We start from the raw sequence: 19,930 nt of genomic DNA, 5'->3' as shown, positions 1-19,930 counted from the left end.
AGCCAAGGACAGGGCATCTCTTCCAGCACGTGGCACAGTTTATTGACTGACAGGGAGCGGCCTGGCTCCAGGAAGAGCGGCACTGCTGACAGACACACAGACGACCGTTAGGCAGCCTTTCCTTCACACCCAGGGCACAAGACTAGCCTGGCCCATTGCTAGTCAGTTTCACTTCCTGCCCCTGAGATTGAATTAAATTCCCACTCCTAAAGAGAGAGATGGAAGCAGTTGATGCATGATGGTTTAATAACAAGGCATTCAGTATTGCAGGCATTCTCAAACTTCATTGCACCGTGACCCCCTTCTGACAACAAAAATTACTACATGACCCCAGGATGACGGACTGAAGCCTGAGCCCACCTGAGCCCCATACCCCACGTAAGGTGGCCCAAGGGCTTCAGCCCCGGTCAGGAGGCCTGTAACCTGAGCCCCGCCACGCAGAGCTGAAGCCCTCTGGCTTCAGCCCCAGGCCCCAGCAAGTCTAACGCCAGCCCTGGTGACCCCATTAAAACCAGATTGTGACCCACTTTGGGTTCCTGATCCAGTTTGAGAACCGTGGCAGTATTGTCATCAGCCGCCCCAAAATCACAGGATTGGCTTAAAAACCAGGAGAGTTTTAAAAATAATTAGGTGCTTTTGATTTGCCTTCTGAGTTTTGAACCCCTAAGGTTGATGTTTTCTGGTTTTCTCTGCACCTGGGAGGGTTAGAAAAGTACCTTGCTACTAATGAAAGCAGAGACTTCTCAGTTAACCACAGGACTCCAGGGGCTGAGGGTTAAAAAAAATCACTAGTGTGAGACTTACACTCAAATCACATGAGTGTGCAATACTGTGCCTTGAGTGAGAGCGCTTTGGGCATGATCAGGCCTAGAACCCTCTCGCCAGCCTTCATAAACTGGCACCTGAGCACTGGGTTCAAAAAGCCACAGCCCTGCTGCTCTAACCCCCGCTGCAGGCAACTCTAGGTAGACGGCTCAGTCCATTGTGGGGTTTTGGTTGCTTTGCTCCAGGTTCCTTTATTTGGGGGCAATACAGGAATCCGCAGCAAGAGAATCAGAACCCTGTAGCAGAGCAAGAGTTAGCCAGTGCGGTGCTGCTGCCCACTGCCAGGCTGGGGCGCTTTCTGCTTGATCCAGCTCTTGTATGTGTAAGTGGGGGAATGGGCCCGCTCTTGTGGGGAACTTTCCTGGCTCATACATGACCCTGGTGAAGTGGGCTAGCGAAAGGATCTGAGTCCTCGCTCCCACTTCCTTTACCCAGAGACCTGCCTGACTCGAGGGCTCCCCTTCCACTCTCCTGTGTGGCAGAGTCCTCGTAACCCCCAATAGGGCTGGGCCCAGGATTCCTGGGGGGCTCGACCCCCAACCTTGTCGTGGTCACTTACGACAGGGGCTAGGGTGTCCCCACTCCGGGATGCTCTCTCCGCACTGGACACTTCCCTGACCCACTGATCATTACATACAGTTCAAAGCAAATAGAATTTATTAAACAGCAACTAATTAAAAAATAAGGAGAAAATGGCAAAGGTGAAAGGAAAACCCATCACCCAGCTCTGCGGCCCGGGGACGTCACAACCAGCATCTCTGGGATGTCAGGGCAGTTCAGTCTGTTCCTCACACGTCCCAGGTCCCTTCTCCGGCCCTGGCTGTGCTGCAGGGATGCTGCGGGTCGGACACTCGCTCTGGTGGTGGCCACACACCCTCAGGCTTTAGGTGGCAGGGCCCTGCTTCTCGGCATCGCCCCCACCCCGTCAGGGTTCTGATCCCCCAAGTCTGGCCTGTGCTGGGCCCGCTGCCCAGCATCCCCCTCGCTCTCCCCAGCTGCTCACCGCACCCGGCTCCGGACAGCTCCAGCCCCAGCCCCAGCCCCACCACTCTGCCTCAGTGCTGCTGCTGCCCTGCCTCCAGCTCCCTGGGCTGCTGCTCTGGCCCCTCTGGCTCTGGTTGCTGCAGCTCTGCTCCCAGGACAGGTCTGCTCTGTGGGCTGCTTCTGTGACTGCTCCCAGCACAGATCCACTCCCTGGGCTGCTTCTCTGGCCCCTCTGGCCAGCACAGCTCTGCTCCCCGGCTCAGCTCGGGCCCCTGCTCTCTCCCTAGTGTAAGGGGACTGTTGCCCCCTTACTAACATTCAGTGGGGGTGTTTTAGTTGCTAGCTCCCAGTACTAAAAGGGGGGAGGGTCAATGGGGAATCAGGACCCTGAGACTGACAGCCCCCAGGAACAATGGGGAGAGGCCAATGCTCCAGGTCAGCCTGAATGACAGGGCGGGCAGGCTAATCAGGGAGTCAGGGAGCCGGGGAGGTCCTGTCCTCCGTGTGAGCTGGATTTGCCTGGGTCAGACAGAGTGGGGCCGAGCTAAGGAGAAAGCAGGGCCCTGAGCTGAGATGGGGAGCAGAGCTGGGCCAGATCCAGAAGGACCAGAGAAGCAGCCCAGAGAGAGCAGACCCGTCCTGGGAGCAGAGCTGCAGCAGCCAGAGCCAGAGGGGCCAGAGAAGCAGCCCAGGGAGCTGGGGGCAGAGCAGCAGAGACCGAGTGGTGGAGCTGGGGCGGGAGCAGTCTGGAGCTGGGTGCGGTGAGCAGCTGGGGAGAGCGAGGGGGACCCTGGGCAGTGGGCCCAGCACAAGGAGACGCCTCAGCCAAGGGGCTCTGCAGGCCAGGCTTGGATCGTAACCCCGACAGGGCGGGGGCGACACTGGGAAGAAGGGTCCTACTACTTAGAGCCTGAGAGCGTGTGGCCACCACCAGAGCGAGTGTCCAACCCACAGCATCCCTGCAGCACGGCCAGGGCCTGAGAAGGGGCCTGGGACTTACAAGGAACAGACTGTGAACTGCCCTGACATTCCAGAGACACTGTTTGTGATGTTCCCTGCCACAGAACGGGGTGATGTGTTTCCTTTAACCTTTCCCTTGTTTCCTTATTCTTTTTACAATTAATTGTTGATTAAATAACTTGCATTTGCTTTAACTTGTATGTAATGGTCAGTGGGTCAGAGAAGTGCCCAGTGCAGCAAGAGTACCCTGGAGTGGGGACACCCTAGCCCCTGTCCTAGGTGACCACAGCAGGGTTGGGGGTCGAGCCCCCCCAGGAATCCTGGGCCCAGCCTTGTTGGGGTTACGAGGACTCTGCCAGATAGGAGAGTGGAAGGGGAGCCCTCAAGGGCAGGGAGGCCACTGGGTAAAGGAAGTGGGAGCGAGGACTCAGATCCTTTCGCTAGCCCACTTCACCGGGGTAGTGCAGAAGCCAAGAAAGTTCCCCACAATAGCGGGACTATTCCCCCGCTTACATTAGCTCAGCCCCACTCTGTCTGACCCAGGCAATAGCTCATACAGAGGATGAGACCCCCCTGGCCTCCTGACTCCCTCATTAGCCTGCCCGCCCTGTCAGTCAGGCTGACCTGGAGCATTGGCCTCTCCCTATCACCCTGGGGACTGTCAATCTCCAGGTCCTGATTTCCCATCGACCCTTCCCCTTTCTTTTGGTACTGTGAGCTAGCAACCAAACCCCCCCACTGAGTTTTAGCAAGGGGCCAACAGTCCCCTTTCATATGCACAGCACTGGAAGCTGCCATATGCTGTATCACCAGCCCTTCTAGAGCTGGGGGCTCCAAGCTGCAGGTGACAGACGCAGGGTCCCACACAAGGGACAATAGTACGCCCATCTCTAGTTCCTCCCATCAGAGGATCTCAAAGCACTTTACTGGCATAAATGACTGGACCTGCTTAGCCCACCGGGCAGGTGGGTCAGTAGCATCATCCCCGTTGTACAGATGGGAACCACGGCGCAGCACTCTCGGAGCCCCAGGCCGGTGCCTGGCCACTGCAGGAGAAAGAGGGTCTCAGGTTTCAGAAGGGCCCTAGTTTGGCATAGCCCTGGCCTCCCAGCGGACTCCATTCTGATCTCTTTCCTACAACTGGGCCTGCCAGCTGCGGCCCCAGGAGGCCATGCTGCCCCCGGCCCGTGTAGGGGTTTGCCTGTGCACCTCATAGCCCACTGGCCGCACTGCCACAGTAGCTTCTCCCGGTTCACTGTGGGAAGCCAGGCCCCATTTCAGCTGTGCAATGTGGGTCTCTGGGGCTGGCCAAGGCAAAGCCCAGGAGACACGCGCCTAGCTCGTGTGTGGCTGCTTTACGCCCTAGCACATCCCTGACTAGGCTGGGCTCTGCCAGCCACGGTGTTTACCTGGGCACCAGCCTGGGCCTTTGCAGAGCCCACAACTCATTGCGACCTGTGCCGCGGGGCTGGGCTGGGGACCGGGGATTTCCTAGCTCTCGCTTTGGGTGGCGTTTGGAGCTCCATGGTGCCATCTGCTGGGCAGCAGAAGCTGTTGGAAAAGTCCATAATGTAACTGTGGCTAGAAATACCTGTTGTTAACTGTACAACAGTTTAAAGAGACCATCTCAGGTTCAAAAAGACCAGGCCAATCCTGCTCCTCATTGCACAGGTGTCATTCAGGATTGGCTCAGTCGCAGTCAATGGAATTATGTCACCTAACACCTAATATATGCAAATAATGCAAGTTCCCCGATCTCCATTGTTGACACCTTCCATTATTAGAAGGAAACATTTAACAATTGGTTTCATTTTTTACTAGAGAGGCTGTTAATTCCCTTGTTCCATTTCTCTTGGCCTCCCCAGTGAAAACAGACTAGTCAGCTTTTAGGCATGTTCTAGGGGCTAGCACAGTGCTGCAATGTTTGCATTGCAAACTGGAAAGGGGGAATATTTTTTTAAAAATGTCTAGTTTGACTGTTGACAATAAATGCTGGAACCATTGCAAAACCAGCCTTTTGGAGTGTATTTCGTGTCCTCTACCCTCCCCCCCACAAAGCAGCAGTTGTAACCTATTCAGGAAGGACTGAATGGGCAAAAGGGGAGGGGAAATCACAGTCTCTCTCAAAAATGGCATTACTTATTTGACAGGTTTCGGAGTAACAGCCGTGTTAGTCTGTATTCGTAAAAAGAAAAGGAGTACTTGTGGCACTGCATTTAGCCGTATGGAGTGGAAATCTGTCAACTGCATGAAAAAACTTGTACAGATACAGACAGACATCATCTTCCTTTCCAAATGCAAACGGATGGACATCGTACCAAAAGGACTGAAGGTACAAAATCCATTACAATCTACATACCACCCAGACTATGCTGACAGCTTGTGCCACATGCTCTTAAAGAAACTGCGGAATCACCTGATCAACATCCTCTACAGCAAACAGGGAAAGATAAAGAATGAGCTCTCAAAAATGGATACTCTCATAAAAAAAAAACAACCTTCCACACAAACTTCCTCGTGGCTGGACTTTACTAAAACTAGACAAGCCATTTACAACGCACACTTTACTTCTCTACAAAAGAAAAAGGACACTAAACTTTCTAAACTACTACATGCCACAAGGGGCCACAGCAATGGTTCCCTCAACCCACCCAGCAATATTGTTAACCTATCCAACTATACTCTCAGCCCAGCAGAAGCAGCTGTCCTATCTCGGGGCCTCTCCTTCTGCCCCTCCACCCCCACGAACATGATACAGTTCTATGGTGACCTAGAATCCTATTTTCGACGTCTCCAACTCAAGGAATATTTCCAACACACCTCTGAACAACATACTAATCCACAGAGACCTTCCTACCAACACTACAAAAAGAAGGATTCTAGGTGGACTCCTCCTGAAGGTCGAGACAGCAGGCTGGACTTCTACATGGAGTGCTTCCGCCGACGTGCATGGGCTGAAATTGTGGAAAAGCAGCATCACTTGCCCCACAACCTCAGCCGTGCAGAACACAATGCCATCCACAGCCTCAGAAACAACTCTGACATCATAATCAAAAAGGCTGACAAAGGAGGTGCTGTTGTCATCATGAATAGGTCGGAATATGAACAAGAGGCTGCTAGGCAGCTCTCCAACACCACTTTCTACAAGCTATTACCCTCTGATCCCACTGAGAGTTACCAAAAGAAACTACAGCATTTGCTCAAGAAACTTCCTGAAAAAGCGCAAGATCAAATCCGCACAGACACACCCCTGGAACCCCGACCTGGGATATTCTATCTACTACCCAAGATCCATAAACCTGGAAATCCTGGGTGCCCCATCATCTCAGGCATTGGCACCCTGACAGCAGGATTGTCCGGCTATGTAGACTCACTCCTCAGGCCCTACGCTACCAGCACTCCCAGCTACCTTCGAGACACCACTGACTTCCTGAGGAAACTACAATCCATTGGTGATCTTCCTGATAACACCATCCTGGCCACTATGGATGTAGAAGCCCTCTACACCAACATTCCACACAAAGATGGACTACAAGCCGTCAAGAACACTATCCCCGATAATGTCACGGCTAACCTGGTGGCTGAACTTTGTGACTTTGTCCTTACCCATAACTATTTTACATTTGGGGACAATGTATACCTTCAGATCAGCGGCACTGCTATGGGTACCCGCATGGCTCCACAGTATGCCAACATTTTTATGGCTGATTTAGAACAACGCTTCCTCAGCTCTCGTCCCCTAACGCCCCTACTTTACTTGCGCTATATTGATGACATCTTCATCATCTGGACCCATGGAAAAGAAGCCCTTGAGGAATTCCACCATGATTTCAACAATTTCCATCCCACCATCAACCTCAGCCTGGTCCAGTCCACACATGAGATCCACTTCCTGGACACTACAGTGCTAATAAACGATGGTCACATCAACACCACCCTATACCGGAAACCTACTGACCGCTATTCCTACCTACATGCCTCCAGCTTTCACCCTGACCACACCACACGATCCATCGTCTACAGCCAAGCTCTGCGATACAACCGCATTTGCTCCAACACCTCAGACAGAGACAAACACCTACAAGATCTCTATCAAGCATTCTTACAACTACAATACCCACCTGCGGAAGTGAAGAAACAGATTGATAGAGCCAGAAGAGTTCCCAGAAGTCACCTACTACAGGACAGGCCTAACAAAGAAAATAACAGAACGCCACTAGCCGTCACCTTCAGCCCCCAACTAAAACCCCTCCAACGCATTATTAAGGATCTACAACCTATCCTGAAGGATGACCCAACACGCTCACAAATCTTGGGAGACAGGCCAGTCCTTGCCTACAGACAGCCCCCCAACCTGAAGCGAATACTCACCAACAACCACATACCACACAACAGAACCACTAACCCAGGAACCTATCCTTGCAACAAAGCCCGTTGCCAACTGTGCCCACATATCTATTCAGGGAACACCATCACAGGGCCTAACAACATCAGCCACACTATCAGAGGCTCGTTCACCTGCACATCCACCAATGTGATATATGCCATCATGTGCCAGCAATGCCCCTCTGCCATGTACATTGGTCAAACTGGACAGTCTCTACGTAAAAGAATAAATGGACACAAATCAGATGTTAAGAATTATAACATTCATAAACCAGTCGGAGAACACTTCAATCTCTCTGGTCACGCAATCACAGACATGAGGGTCGCTATCTTAAAGCAAAAAAACTTCAAATCCAGACTCCAGCGAGAAACTGCTGAATTGGAATTCATTTGCAAATTGGATACTATTAATTTGGGCTTGAATAGAGACTGGGAGTGGCTAAGTCATTATGCAAGGTAGCCTATCTCCCCTTGTTTTTTTCCTACAAACCCCCCCCCCCAAGACGTTCTGGTTAAACTTGGATTATTGCTGTGCACATTGTAAGATGAGCTATTGCCAGCAGGAGAGTGAGTTTGTGTGTGTGGTTTTTGGAGGGGGGTGTGTGTGTGTGTGGGGGGGTGGTGAGAAAACCTGGATTAGTGCTGGAAATGACCCACCTTGATTATCATGCGCATTATAAAGAGAGGTTTCAAAGAGGGATGGGCTATTACCAGCAGGAGAATGAGTTTGTATGTGTGTCTGTGTGTGTGGGGGGGGTGGGGGGGAAGGGTGAGAAAACCTGGATTTGTGCTGGAAATGGCCTTCCTTGATGATCACTTTAGATAAGCTGTTAGCAGCAGGACAGTGGGGTGGGAGGAAGTTTTGTTTCATGGTCTGTGTGTGTATATAATGTCTTCTGCAGTTTCCACGATATGCTATGCATCCGATGAAGTGAGCTGTAGCTCACGAAAGCTCATGCTCAAATAAACTGGTTAGTCTCTAAGGTGCCACAAGTACTCCTTTTCTTTTTTCTTATTACTTATTTGAGTGACTGACGCCTCCAATGCTTATGGCTCAATGTCCTAACTGATAAAGCACAAGGATGGGGCCTAGCTGGTGTCTGTACTGACACCAAATCACACTAGGGATCAAGGCGTAGTGTCAGAAACAGCTACCCAGCAGCCTGCCTTACATCAGCCAGTGACAGAGATGCTCCATGAGATGAAAGGGTCAGAGGTGATCAGGGCCAGCTACAGTGCTTGGGCAGGACCTTTTGCACATGAGGCAGACATGGTAACTGCTACTCTACGGAAATGGTGGGCAGCTCTCACTGCCCCGTTCCTCACCTTCCCCCCCTCCTAGATCGCCCCATCCCCTTTCTCAGCACAGCGTCCAGCAACAGAAGAGCTCTGTGGTGCGGTGTGACATACCATCAACAATCCAGACCAATGAGTAGCTGTGTCAGCCCTGCCCTCTAACCCAGGGTGCCCTTGCTGCTGTGGCCTCCGGCCTCCACTGCTCACAAACAGCCTCCAGCATGTAAGTCACTCCCAGCTACGCCTGGGTGTGCTGCAGCCAGCCCGCCACCCCTTGGCTCCTACCCACCTGGGTTATGCTGCAGGGTGACCCCAGTCCTACACTTCCCCCCGAAATGAGTGTCCTGTACTGCCCAGCCCTCCCCTGGGCAATACAAGCTTGTACAGAGTCTGTTTGATTAATAGAAATGATATGCACACATCTTGTTACCCAAATGGAGTTTCCCAGCCACTTCAATTCAAACACACTGGCTTAGATAAAACAATAAAACAAGTTTATTAACTAGAAAGAGAGAGATTTTAAGTGGGTCAAAGTAATGAGGCATAAGAGGCAGACATGGTTACAAGAAAAATAAAGATAAAACACAACTGGTGTCTAACTTAAACTATGTTAAATTCACAGGAGTCCGTGGTTTTTGTACCCTTCCCCAGACAGCCATCTTGCAAGGAAAGAGAAGAGTCAGATACCTCCCCCGAAGCTCCCATTGGCCAGGAATGGGGAACCGCGGCCAATGGGAGCTTTGGGGGAGGTACCTGGAGGCGCGGCCAGGGCAACACAGGGGTCTCTGTGCCCCCCCAGGTCCCAGCTGCTTCCCAGAGCGGCGCGGGGGCAGGGCAGGGCAGGCAGGCAGGGAGCCTGCCCTGCCCTCAGTGCCTGCTGGGCTGGACCCGCCCCCCCAAATACCTCCTGCAGCCAAACCCCCTGCCCTAAGCTCCCTGCTGCACCCCTCCTGCACCCCGACCCCCTGCCCTGAGCCCCCTGCTGCACCCTACACCACAACCCCCTGCCCTGAGCCCCCTGCTGCACCCCACACACCTCCTGCACCCCAACCCCCTGCCCTGAGCCCCCTGCTGCACCCCACACTCCTCCTGCACCCCAACCCCCTGCCCTGAGCAGCCTGCCCCACCCTGCACCCCGACCCCCTGCCCTGAGCCCCTGTTGCACCCTGCACCCCTCCTGCACCCCCTGGGGGCAGGGAGGGGCAGAGTTGGGGTGGGGATTTCAGGGAAGGGGTTGGAATGGGGGCAGGGGTGGAGCCTCACGGAAGGGGTGGAGTGGGGGCGGGACCTGGGCAGTGCGGGGGGGTGGTCAGTGGTGTGGCCCTCGGGCCAATGTACTAGTCCTCATGTGGCCCTCGTGGTCGAGTTTGAGACCCCTGGTTTAGAGCTTCTGTTTGTAGCAAAGTCCCTCCAGAGGTAAGAAGCAGGACTGAAGACAAGATGGAGGAGCTGCAGCAGTTTTTTATATTCTCTTGCCATGTGGTCTGTCTTTCTTTGTTCCAAAGACAAGCTGCCCATCACATGGCCTGGGAAAACCTCAGAGTTCTGTCCATAGACACCTCCCTGCATACCTGGCTGAGTCCCAAGACTTGTCTGCCTTCTCTCAATGGGTCAGTCGTATAGCTGATGGTCCTTAATGGGCCATCAAGCAGGCTCGGCAGAGCTGACACCAACTTTTCTGGGGTGTCACCCAGAAGCATAGCACAAGTTCGAACTACAGACTCTATAGAGCCAATACTTATAATTTTAAATACAAAAATGATACACACATATAGACAGCATAATCATAACCAGCAAACCATAACTTTGTCTTAGACACATTATTTGACCCCCTTTATACAAGATTTGGTGACAACTACAGGACCTTGGTTGCAACAATGATCTATACGTCCCAGTTCATGTCAAGAATGTCACATACGGACTCATGGCTACTTGGGGATATTCGGCTTTACACACAAAGGGTGACACGGTGTTTCCCAAAGAGAAGGGAATGTCACATCTAGTCACCTGCCTGGTGGAATCAAAACAATGGAAGTCCATTTACATACAGGGGGATGGGAAGCCCATTGAAACCAGGTCATTGAACTTTGGCAGACCTAAGCAAAGACCAAAGCCATCTTTGGCACCCCTCACTAGCCAGACACAAGGGAACAGAGATCTCGCAAGCTGAGAAAGATGGGCCTTTCAACTAAGCGGGAGGGCTGAGGTTCCTGAATATTGAATCTAGGTGAGAAACCTGCCTAGGCCAAGATCGTTCACCAACAAGCCAAGGGAAGCCAGCCACTTGTTCCTCTGTGGAAGGTCCTGACTGAGGGAAAGTCAGCCATGGCTGGGAAGAAGGACGATTGATAAGAAAGCTGCCTTGAACAAAGTCTGTAGCTTGTTAAGTCTTAGTCAGTAGAAAGTGCATTTTGGTTTGTTTTATATGTGACACTTTCTGGCTTCTTTCCTGATATTTGAACTGACTTTATGCTCAGTATATTTTGGTATTACATTTGTTTTATGTTTACTATAAACCAGCTCAGTGCTGGGTTTGAAAGGAAGGGGGTATTTACCCCAGGTACGTTAACAAGCTGTAATGTGCGTTTGTCTTGTTAAGGAGCAACCAACCCCATTATTTCTCCAAGTGTCCATGTGAGGACTAGACACTACACACAGTTTGGGAGCAATTCAGGCCTGGGAGCGTGTTGGGGACACCCTGCTGGTGGTAGCCAGAGTGGAGCTGTAGGCAGGCTGCTGATCCAGGGCTGTCTAGCACACAGACACCCGGCAGGCTGGGCTAGGAGCTACAGCAGCAGAGGATTGCTAGGCATCCAGGTTTGCTGGCCTGGATCGTGCCCCCACAAGCGTGACACCCACTCAGAAGCAGTTACTCTCCGCAGCTCCCCGGGGAAGGGTGCAGCTGTTGTCACATCACAAGCCTGCCTTTGGCTAAGGGAGGTTCACAGGGCTGCCAACGCCGAGCACCGAACCAGGGACCTTGGAGGTTGCAAGTTAGCAGCCTGTCTGCTGTTGCCTTAGCTCTCCTGCGCGCCTCCGGGTGTTCCTTCAGGGCTCACGCAGACAAAGAACAATATTCAAGGCAGCTCTTGTGTAGCTGGGTTTATCAGAGCCAAGGAACGTTTTCCTCCCTGGTCTGTGTCACGATACAGGTTTCCTGTACCCAGGACTGGGGGAAAACTGCTACCGCCACCACACTCTGCCCTTGGAAACTTGATCTCGTGTCACCCCCTCACTCTGCTCCCTTTTGCAAGGACCTGGTCCCCAGAGTCAAGTGATTGCTGATGCATATGAAAAGTGCTCCTCAAAGGCCACCCCAGGAAAACCCTGTCACCACAGCTCGCCTTACACACTGGCTGTATTAGTTACAACTAACCCGACAAATGAACTCCTGTATTGTTCATCTAGACGTGCCCTCTTCACCTTCTCAAGTCCTGGAAAGCCTTACAACAGATCCCAGGTCAGACGGCCTCCTAAGAAGCTTCTGGGTCCTACGCCCCCAGCCCTGGTCTCAGTGCCGCTTTTCCTGATGGACAAGTTTCTGGTGGCCTGAGCATCCAGCTCAGGATCTTCAGCCAGGTCCTGGAAAAACCCACTTCTAGTCACCCAGCCTCAACTCCCCCTGGGCCTCCCCCAACAGCCGGCATTTGAACAAGCAGTCCATGGCGTCTCCTAGCAACTGAACAGGTCTTGACAGAGCCCTCAAATGGCCAACCCTGGCTTTAGTTCCCTCAGCATCATGTGAAAACCAGCAGTAACTCCTTGTCACGTGACCGGGCCGGGTGGTTGGAGCAGGAGTCAGGTCTAAAGACTGGAGCAGGACTCAGTGGCCAGGAATAGAGGCCCAGGGACAGAGCCAGAGTCCAAGGCCAGCCCCGAGGGTCAGAGCCGGTTACCTGGAGTGAGGCAAGGCAGGGGAAGGTTGCACCAAGGTGGGCACAAGCATGGTCCTAGCTGGGCCAAATGCTTTGACCAGCTGCTGAACGGCTGGTTTAAGAGTCAGTCTGCTGACTCCTCCAACCAATCAGATGGCATAGCCAATCAGGCAACCTACAGTAGGCTAGCTGTGCTCCTTAGGTTGCCCAGAGATGGTTCTGCTGCAGGCCCTGAGGCCTGACACTGAGTGACCATATTACCTAACCACAGGCTGTATCTGCTCTTGCGAACAATTGCTGTAATTCTCCCCCAGGGCTAGCAGCAGTGGAAGCTGCAGCATGGATGGAGCCCGGGTACTTATACCTCCATGCTGTGTAGCTTACCCAGAGCAGCTGTAGAGACACGGTGACAAAGCAGCCGGAGAGCTCTCTGGGCTGCAGTTTCTAGCGGTGGTGTTGCTGCCTTGGTGGAGAATTACGACTCCAACTTTGCTCGACCAGGCCAGCAAGGAAGGACGGCAAGGTTGCAGAACAGATACACATTTTAAGAAAGCGGTGGCCAGACTAGAGAGTGTTCAGAGAAGAAGCCACAACAATGATCAAAGGGTTAGAAACCCTGAACTGTGAGGAAAGGGTAAAAGACCTGGGCATGTTTAGCGTTGAGAAAAGACAACTCGGGGTGGGGGTGGGGTGGGTAACGCTCTTAAGCATGGTAAGAACTGTTACAAAGAACATAAAAATATAAGACTGGCCAAAGGGCCATCCAGCCCAGTATCCTGTCTGCCGACAGTGGCCAGTGCCAGGTGCCCCAGAGGGAGTGAACCTAACAGGTAATGATCAGTGATCTCTCTCCTGCCATCCATCTCCACCCTCTGACAAACAGAGGCTAGGGACACCATTCCTTACCCATCCTGGCTAATAGCCATTAATGGACTTAACCTCCATGAATTTATCCAGTTCTCTTTTAAACCCTGTTATAGTCCTAGCCTTCACAACCTCCTCAGGCAAGGAGTTCCACAGGTTGGCTGTGCGCTGTGTGAAGAAGAACTTCCTTTTATTTGTTTTAAACCTGCTGCCCATTAATTTCATTTGGTGGCCTCTAGTTCTTATATTATGGGAACAAGTAAATAACTTTTCCTTATTCACTTTCTCCACACCACTCATGATTTTATAGACCTCTATCACATCCCCCCTTAGTCTCCTCTTTTCCAAGCTGAAAAGTCCTGGCCTCTTTAATCTCTCCTCATAGGGGACCCATTCCAACCCCCTAATCATTTTAGTTGCCCTTTTCTGAGCCTTTTCTAATGCCAGTATATCTTTTTTGAGATGAGGGGACCAAAGAGGACAGTGATCCATTGTTCTCCAAGTGTATTGAAGATAGGACACAAAGTAATGAGCTTAATCTGCAGCAAGGGAGATGGAGGTTCGATATTAGAAAAACTTTCTAACTCTAAGGGTGGCTAAGCTCTGGAACAGGTGTCCAAGGATGGTGGTGGAATCCCCGTCACGGGAGGTTTTGAAGAACAGGTTGGACAAACACCTGTCAGGGCTGGTCTAGGTTTAATGGTCCTGCCTTTGCGCAGGGAGCTGGACTAGATGCCCTTTTGTGGTCCCATCCAGCCCGACATTGCTGTGATTCCAAAAGGCTGGCTCCAGCTCAGCCCAAAGTGAAGGGCTAGCGGCAGGACTAGGCACTGAGTGACGTGCTCCGGGCTGTGTTCTGCAGAAGGTCAGAGGTCTCTGGTACAGCTGGCGTGAATTGTCATAGCACCATTGACTTCAATAGAGAGCTGAGAGCCACTGTGAATGCGTGAACACAGCCGCCTCGCCTCACCTCACCTGCGCCCCCGGGTGAGCCTGGCCTGAAAGGTGGCGCATGGCAGCCGGCTGGGCTGCAGCCACACATGGGCAGCGGTGAAGGACAAGGAAGAAGCGAAAGCAGGATGAAGAATTAAGGTGCGTGAAAGAGAGAGAGGAACTAGGGCAGGTCGTTTCTCTATTTTTACAGCTATTTTACAATTCAATGTTTTGCTCTCTATGGTTTGCAATGTCCACCTGGAACTGAGACCCGGTTCTTTACTGCACTCTATTCCCCCGCCCTGCCACATGCACCCATTGGTTCCTCTCGAGAATGGGGCTGTGGCTTATGTATCGGAGAGTAATACAGTTGTGCACAGACAATCCAGGAAGTTTTTGGGGAGTGTAGGGGACAATTTCCTGGTGCAAGTGCTGGAGGAACCAACTAGGGGCGGAGCTCTTCTTGACCTGCTGCTCACAAACCAGCAAGAATTAGTAGGGGAAGCAAAAGTGGATGGGAACCTGAGAGGCAGTGACCATGAGATGGTTGAGTTCAGGATCCTGACAAAAGGAAGAAAGGAGAGCAGCAGAATACGGACCCTGGATTTCAGAAAAGCAGACTTTGACTCCCTCAGGGAACTGATGGGCAGGATCCCCTGGGAGAATAACATGAGGGGGAAAGGAGCCCAGGAGAACTGGTTGTATTTTAAAGAATCCTTATTGAGGTTGCAGGAACAAACCGATGTGTTGAAAGAATAATAAATATGGCAGGCGACGAGCTTGACTTAACAGTGAAATCCTTGCTGATCTTAAACACAAAAAAGAAGCTTACAAGAACTGGAAGATTGGACAAATGACTAGGGAGGGGTACAAAAATATTGCTCAGGCATGCAGAAATGAAATCAGGAAGGCCAAATCACACTTGGAGTTGCAGCTAGCAAGGGATGTTAAGAGTAACAAGAAGGGTTTCTTCAGGTATGTTAGCGACAAGAAGGTGGTCAAGGAAAGTGTGGGCCCCTTACTGAATGAGGGAGGCAACCTAGTGACAGAGGATGTGGAAAAAGCTAATGTACTCAATGCTTTCTTGGCCTCTGTCTTCACAAACAAGGTCAGCTCTCAGACTACTGCACTGGGCAGCACAGCATGGGGAGGAGGTGACCAGCCCTCTGTGGAGAAAGAAGTGGTTCGAGACTATTTAGAAAAGCTGGACGAGCACAAGTCCATGGGGCCGGATGTGCTGCATCCAAGGGTGCTAAAGGAGTTGGCGGATGTGATTGCAGAGCCATAGGCCATTATTTTTGAAAACTCATAGCGATCAGGGGAGGTCCCAGATGACTGGAAAAAGGCTAATGTAGTGCCCATCTTTAAAAAAGGGAAGAAGGGGGATCCGGGGAACTACAAACCGGTCAGTCTCACCTCAGTCCCTGGAAGAATCATGGAGCAGGTCCTCAAGGAATCAATTCTGAAGCACTTCGAGGAAAGTGATCAGGAACAGTCAGCATGGATTCACAAAGGGCAAGTCATGCCTGACTAATCTAATTGCCTTCTATGACAAGATAACTGGCTCTGTGGATGAGGGGAAAGCAGTGGATGTGTTATTCCTTGACTTTAGCAAAGCTTTTGATACGGTCTCCCACAGTATTCTTGCCAGCAAGTTAAAGAAGTATGGGCTGGATGAATGGACTATAAGGTGGCTAGAAAGCTGGCTAGATCATCGGGCTCAACAGATAGTGATCAATGGGTCCATGTCTAGTTGGCAGCCGATATCAAGCAGAATGCCCCAAGGGTCAGTCCTGAGGCCGGTTTTGTCCAATATTTTCATTAATTATCTGGAGGATGGTGCGGATTGCACCCTCAGCAAGTTTGCAGATGACACTAAACTGGGAGGAGAGGTAGATACACTGGAGGGTAGAGATAGGATACAGAGGGACCTAGACAAATTAGAGGACTGAGCCAAAAGAAATCTGATGAGGTTCCACAAGGAAAAGTGCAGAGTCCTTGCACTTAGGACGGAAGAATCCCATGCAATGCTACAGACTAGGGACCGAGTGGCTAGGCAGCAGTTCTGCAGAAAAGGACCTAGGGGTTGCAGTGGACGAGAAGCTGGATATGAGTCGACAGTGTGCCCTTGTTGCCAAGAAGGCTAACGGCATTTTGGTCTGTATAAGTAGGCACATTGCCAGCAGATCGAGGGATGTGATCGTTCCCCTCTATTTGGCATTTGTGAGGCCTCAGCTGGAGTACTGTGTCCAGTTTTGGGCCCCACACTACAAGAAGGATGTGGAAAAATTGGAAAGAGTCCAGCGGAGGGCGACAAAAATGATTAGGGGACTGGAACACATGACTTATTGGGAGATGCTGCGGGAACTGGGATTATTTAGTCCGCAGAAGAGAAGAGTGAGGGGGGATTTGATAGCTGCTTTTAACTACCTGAAAGGGGGTTCCAAAGAGGATGGATCTAGACTGTTCTCAGTGGTAGCAGATGACAGGACAAGGAGTAATGGTGTCAAGTTGCAGTGGAGGAGGTTTAGGTTGGATATTAGGAAAAACTTTTTCTCTAGGAGGGTGGTGAAGCACTGGAACGAGTTACCTAGGGAGGTGGTGGAATCTCCTTCCTTTGAGGTTTTTAAGGTCAGGCTTGACAAAGCCCTGGCTGGGATGATTTAGTTGGTGTTGGTCCTGCTTTGAGCAGGGGGTTGGCCTAAATGACCTCCAGAGGTCCCTTCCAACCCTGATATTCTATGAGTCTATGATCGGCTCATTTGTAAGTGCGGGGCGACACAGCCTGCATTGTTCCTGTGGGGCTGCTCACGAACGCCGGCTCTGCCCAGCCTGGTTTGATATTGGAGGGCTGAGTGGCTGTCTTTGTACCCTCCCATCCCCAAAGGGGTGCTGGCCTTTTCCCGGAGCAGCGACGGGCGTGGCCAGTGACCAGGCTGCGCCTCTTTAAGAAACCAGTGAACTGTCCAGCCTGCCTGAGCACAGGGCAGCGGTCTGACAGGAAGTTTGTTGTGGTTCATGGAATCCCAGGCATGACTGGGGGAGTTCAGAGGCCTGCCTGCAGATGTAGGTGCCCATTGGGGCTTGAAACAGGGAGCTCAACTCACCTCTGGGCTGGCGTCTCCTCCTGGCGGCTCTGGGGATTCGCTTCGCAAGGTCCATGCCCCTTCCTGTGGTTGCAGGCTGGCTCTCCAGCCATTTCTCTGGGTCTACAGCTCCCTGCCAGGACTCAGCTCCCTGGCCGGGTCACGCTCCATGCTTTCCCCTTCTGTGCCACGAAAGGCTTGTTTCTGCAGCCCTCGGCAGGCCTCCCATTCACTGCCCCAGGTGCCACCCCCTCAGCAACGGGCAGGGAACCCGGGCCCACCCTCTGCTCTGGGCTCTGACTCAGGGACCCTTCAGGCAGCAGCCAAGGTCTGTTTCCTCTGGGCCCTCACTGCCTTTCCCTGAGCCCTTTCCTTAATGCCTGGCACTCTGGGCTTGCCAGTCTCCTAACGCCCTCTTTCCAGGCTGCCTCTGCAGCCTCCAAACCCTTCCCCAGCAACCTCTTCAGCTGCCAGGCTCCTGCCTCCTCCTGCCAGGCTCCCTCCCTCCCTCAGGGGATTGCTGAGCCACCTGCTTCCCCAGCAGTGCCCTGCTGGGTTAATTAGCCCCTTTCTCAATCTACATTTACCCCTTCAGGGCAAGTGTGGGGAGCGTCCCGCTTCTGCCCTAGTCCTGGCTTAGCCTGCAGCCAGACTGGCGCAAGAGACAGATACCAACCTCCTCGAAGATGGGGGCACTCAGCTGTTTGCACCCCCACCCCTTTCACTGAGCACCTGGGTCTGGGCTGTTTGGTCCATTGTGTTTGGCGATTCAACAGCCTGGAGGCCTCCCTAAGGAAGCGGGGTCCAGGTTCTCCCCGGGGGGGCCTGCTCCCCTGGTGAGGACACTGTCAAAGCTGCTACTGCCGCTGCCCCATGAGGAATCATCGCAAGGCCCTGGCCCGTGTGGCTGGAGATGTGAAGGGGGATTTTCCCTGGAAGAGACCAGAGTCTCCCATTTCAGACCTGAAATTCACAGAGCTGTTGAGCTGAAACCGTCACAAGCTGCGACAGGCTGCATGTCCATTGTCCCCTTCCAGGCCAATGATGGCAAGCTGCTGCTGGCTCTGTGCAGAGACCCGGCTCTGCGGGAGCACCGGGCCAGGGGGCTCTACGGGGCAAGCAGACTGGGTTCTTTGCACTCCCTCTGGGAACTGCGCTTCTCTTCTGAGAGGTGGCTGTGGGGTGCAGGCGCGTGCTGGTCTCAGCTTTCCCCATGCATCTCACTGCTGACCTGCCTCATCCCCAGTTCTGTCAGCATTGCCCATCTGCCAGAGCTGCTGTTCTCCAGTGTGCACCACAGGCCTGCCAACCCCTTCTCCTACAGCCTGATCCGCAGCATCACCCTATTATCCCAGTGCTGGGACCGCCACCCACACCACCTGGTCAGCGTGTTAGCCCCAGCCTGCAACATCCACACCAGCTAGGGACAATGGGGATTAGCCAGTCATCCTCCACTCCGCACAATAGGCTTGCTTGTCTCTGTTTCGACCATATCCATGGCATGAGCATGGTGTATTTCATCCCCGTTTTGATGCTGAGCACCCCTGGGCATTGAGATCATCACATTAAAAAAGTGAGGCCGAGGAGAAGGCGAGACCCAAAGAGCCCAGTGGCCCTGGGCGAGAAATGAGGAGAAGGAAGGTGTGCCATAATGGAACTAGAAGAGGGGCAGGCCCAGGAATAAGTAGTTATGGATTGTGTGGACTATGTCTTAATGATCATGCCAATACAGATAGGATATTGGGAGCTGCCCCTCTCCTATGCATAGGAGGAAGTCTGCCACTAGTTACGCATCCAAACCACTTTATGTCCCACAATATTTTTGGTGTCTCAAGTTCAGAAAAGAAGCCAATTAAAAAAGAAAAAAGGCCTCAAAAGTTTTAAAATAGAATACTGCAGCAGTTAAAAATAATGCTAATTACGTCATTTAACATCTTTTAATGTTTGAAAGGCAACTCTTGCATGAATAGACCATAATTGAATTTTAGAATTTCTTAACCCCTGACTTAACCACTCAGCACTAGCAAAATGAGAGATTTGTTTGGTAATACCATCCCAACTAAGGTTCAGGCACTATCATAGGCTAGAACCAATTTGCTGTAAAGCCTTCAAAAAGAACAGTCACCCCAATGAAGCATGTCCAGATCAAGTGACACATTGTTTCCTGTTTGCTAACAAGAATCAGCCACCTCTCCGTGGAATCATAGAATACCAGGGTTGGAAGGGACCTCAGGAGGTCATCTAGTCCAACCCCCTGCTCAAAGCAGGACCAATCCCCAACTAAATCATCCCAGCCAGGGCTTTGTCAAGCCTGGCCTTAAAAATATCTAAGGAAGGAGATTCCACCACCTCCCTAGGTGACGCATTCCAGTGTTTCACCACCCTCCTTGTGAAAAAGTTTTTCCTAATATCCAACCTAAACCTCCCCCACTGCAACCTGAGACCATTACTCCTTGTCCTGTCATCTGCTACCACTGAGAACAGTCTAGATCAATCCTCTTTGGAACCCCCCTTCAGGTAGTTGAAAGCAGCTATCAAATCCCCCCTCACTCTTCTCTTCTGCGGACTAAATAATCCCAGTTCCCTCAGCCTCTCCTCATAAGTCATGTGTTCCAGTCCCCTAATCATTTTTATTGCCCTCCGCTGGACTCTTTCCAATTTTTCCACATCCTTCTTGTAGTGTGGGGCCCCAAACTGGACACAGTACTCCAGATGAGGCCT

General features: G+C 52.0%; 1 protein-coding gene across 1 annotated transcript; it reads left to right on the top strand.

Annotated features, from left to right (window-relative positions):
* Window positions 1-2,798: 2,798 nt before the first annotated feature.
* LOC141996804 (uncharacterized) lies at window positions 2,799-18,633 on the top strand. The gene is made up of 3 exons (XM_074969099.1): window positions 2,799-2,879; window positions 4,920-7,373; window positions 18,482-18,633. The coding sequence occupies exons 1-3, from the start codon at window positions 2,858-2,860 to the stop codon at window positions 18,631-18,633; spliced, it is 2,628 nt and encodes an 875-aa protein (XP_074825200.1). The 5' UTR covers window positions 2,799-2,857.
* Window positions 18,634-19,930: the final 1,297 nt, after the last annotated feature.

Source organism: Natator depressus, chromosome 12, assembly GCF_965152275.1.
Source record: "Natator depressus isolate rNatDep1 chromosome 12, rNatDep2.hap1, whole genome shotgun sequence".
NCBI lineage: Eukaryota > Metazoa > Chordata > Testudines > Cheloniidae > Natator > Natator depressus.
This window is presented reverse-complemented; position numbering and strand designations above follow the sequence as displayed.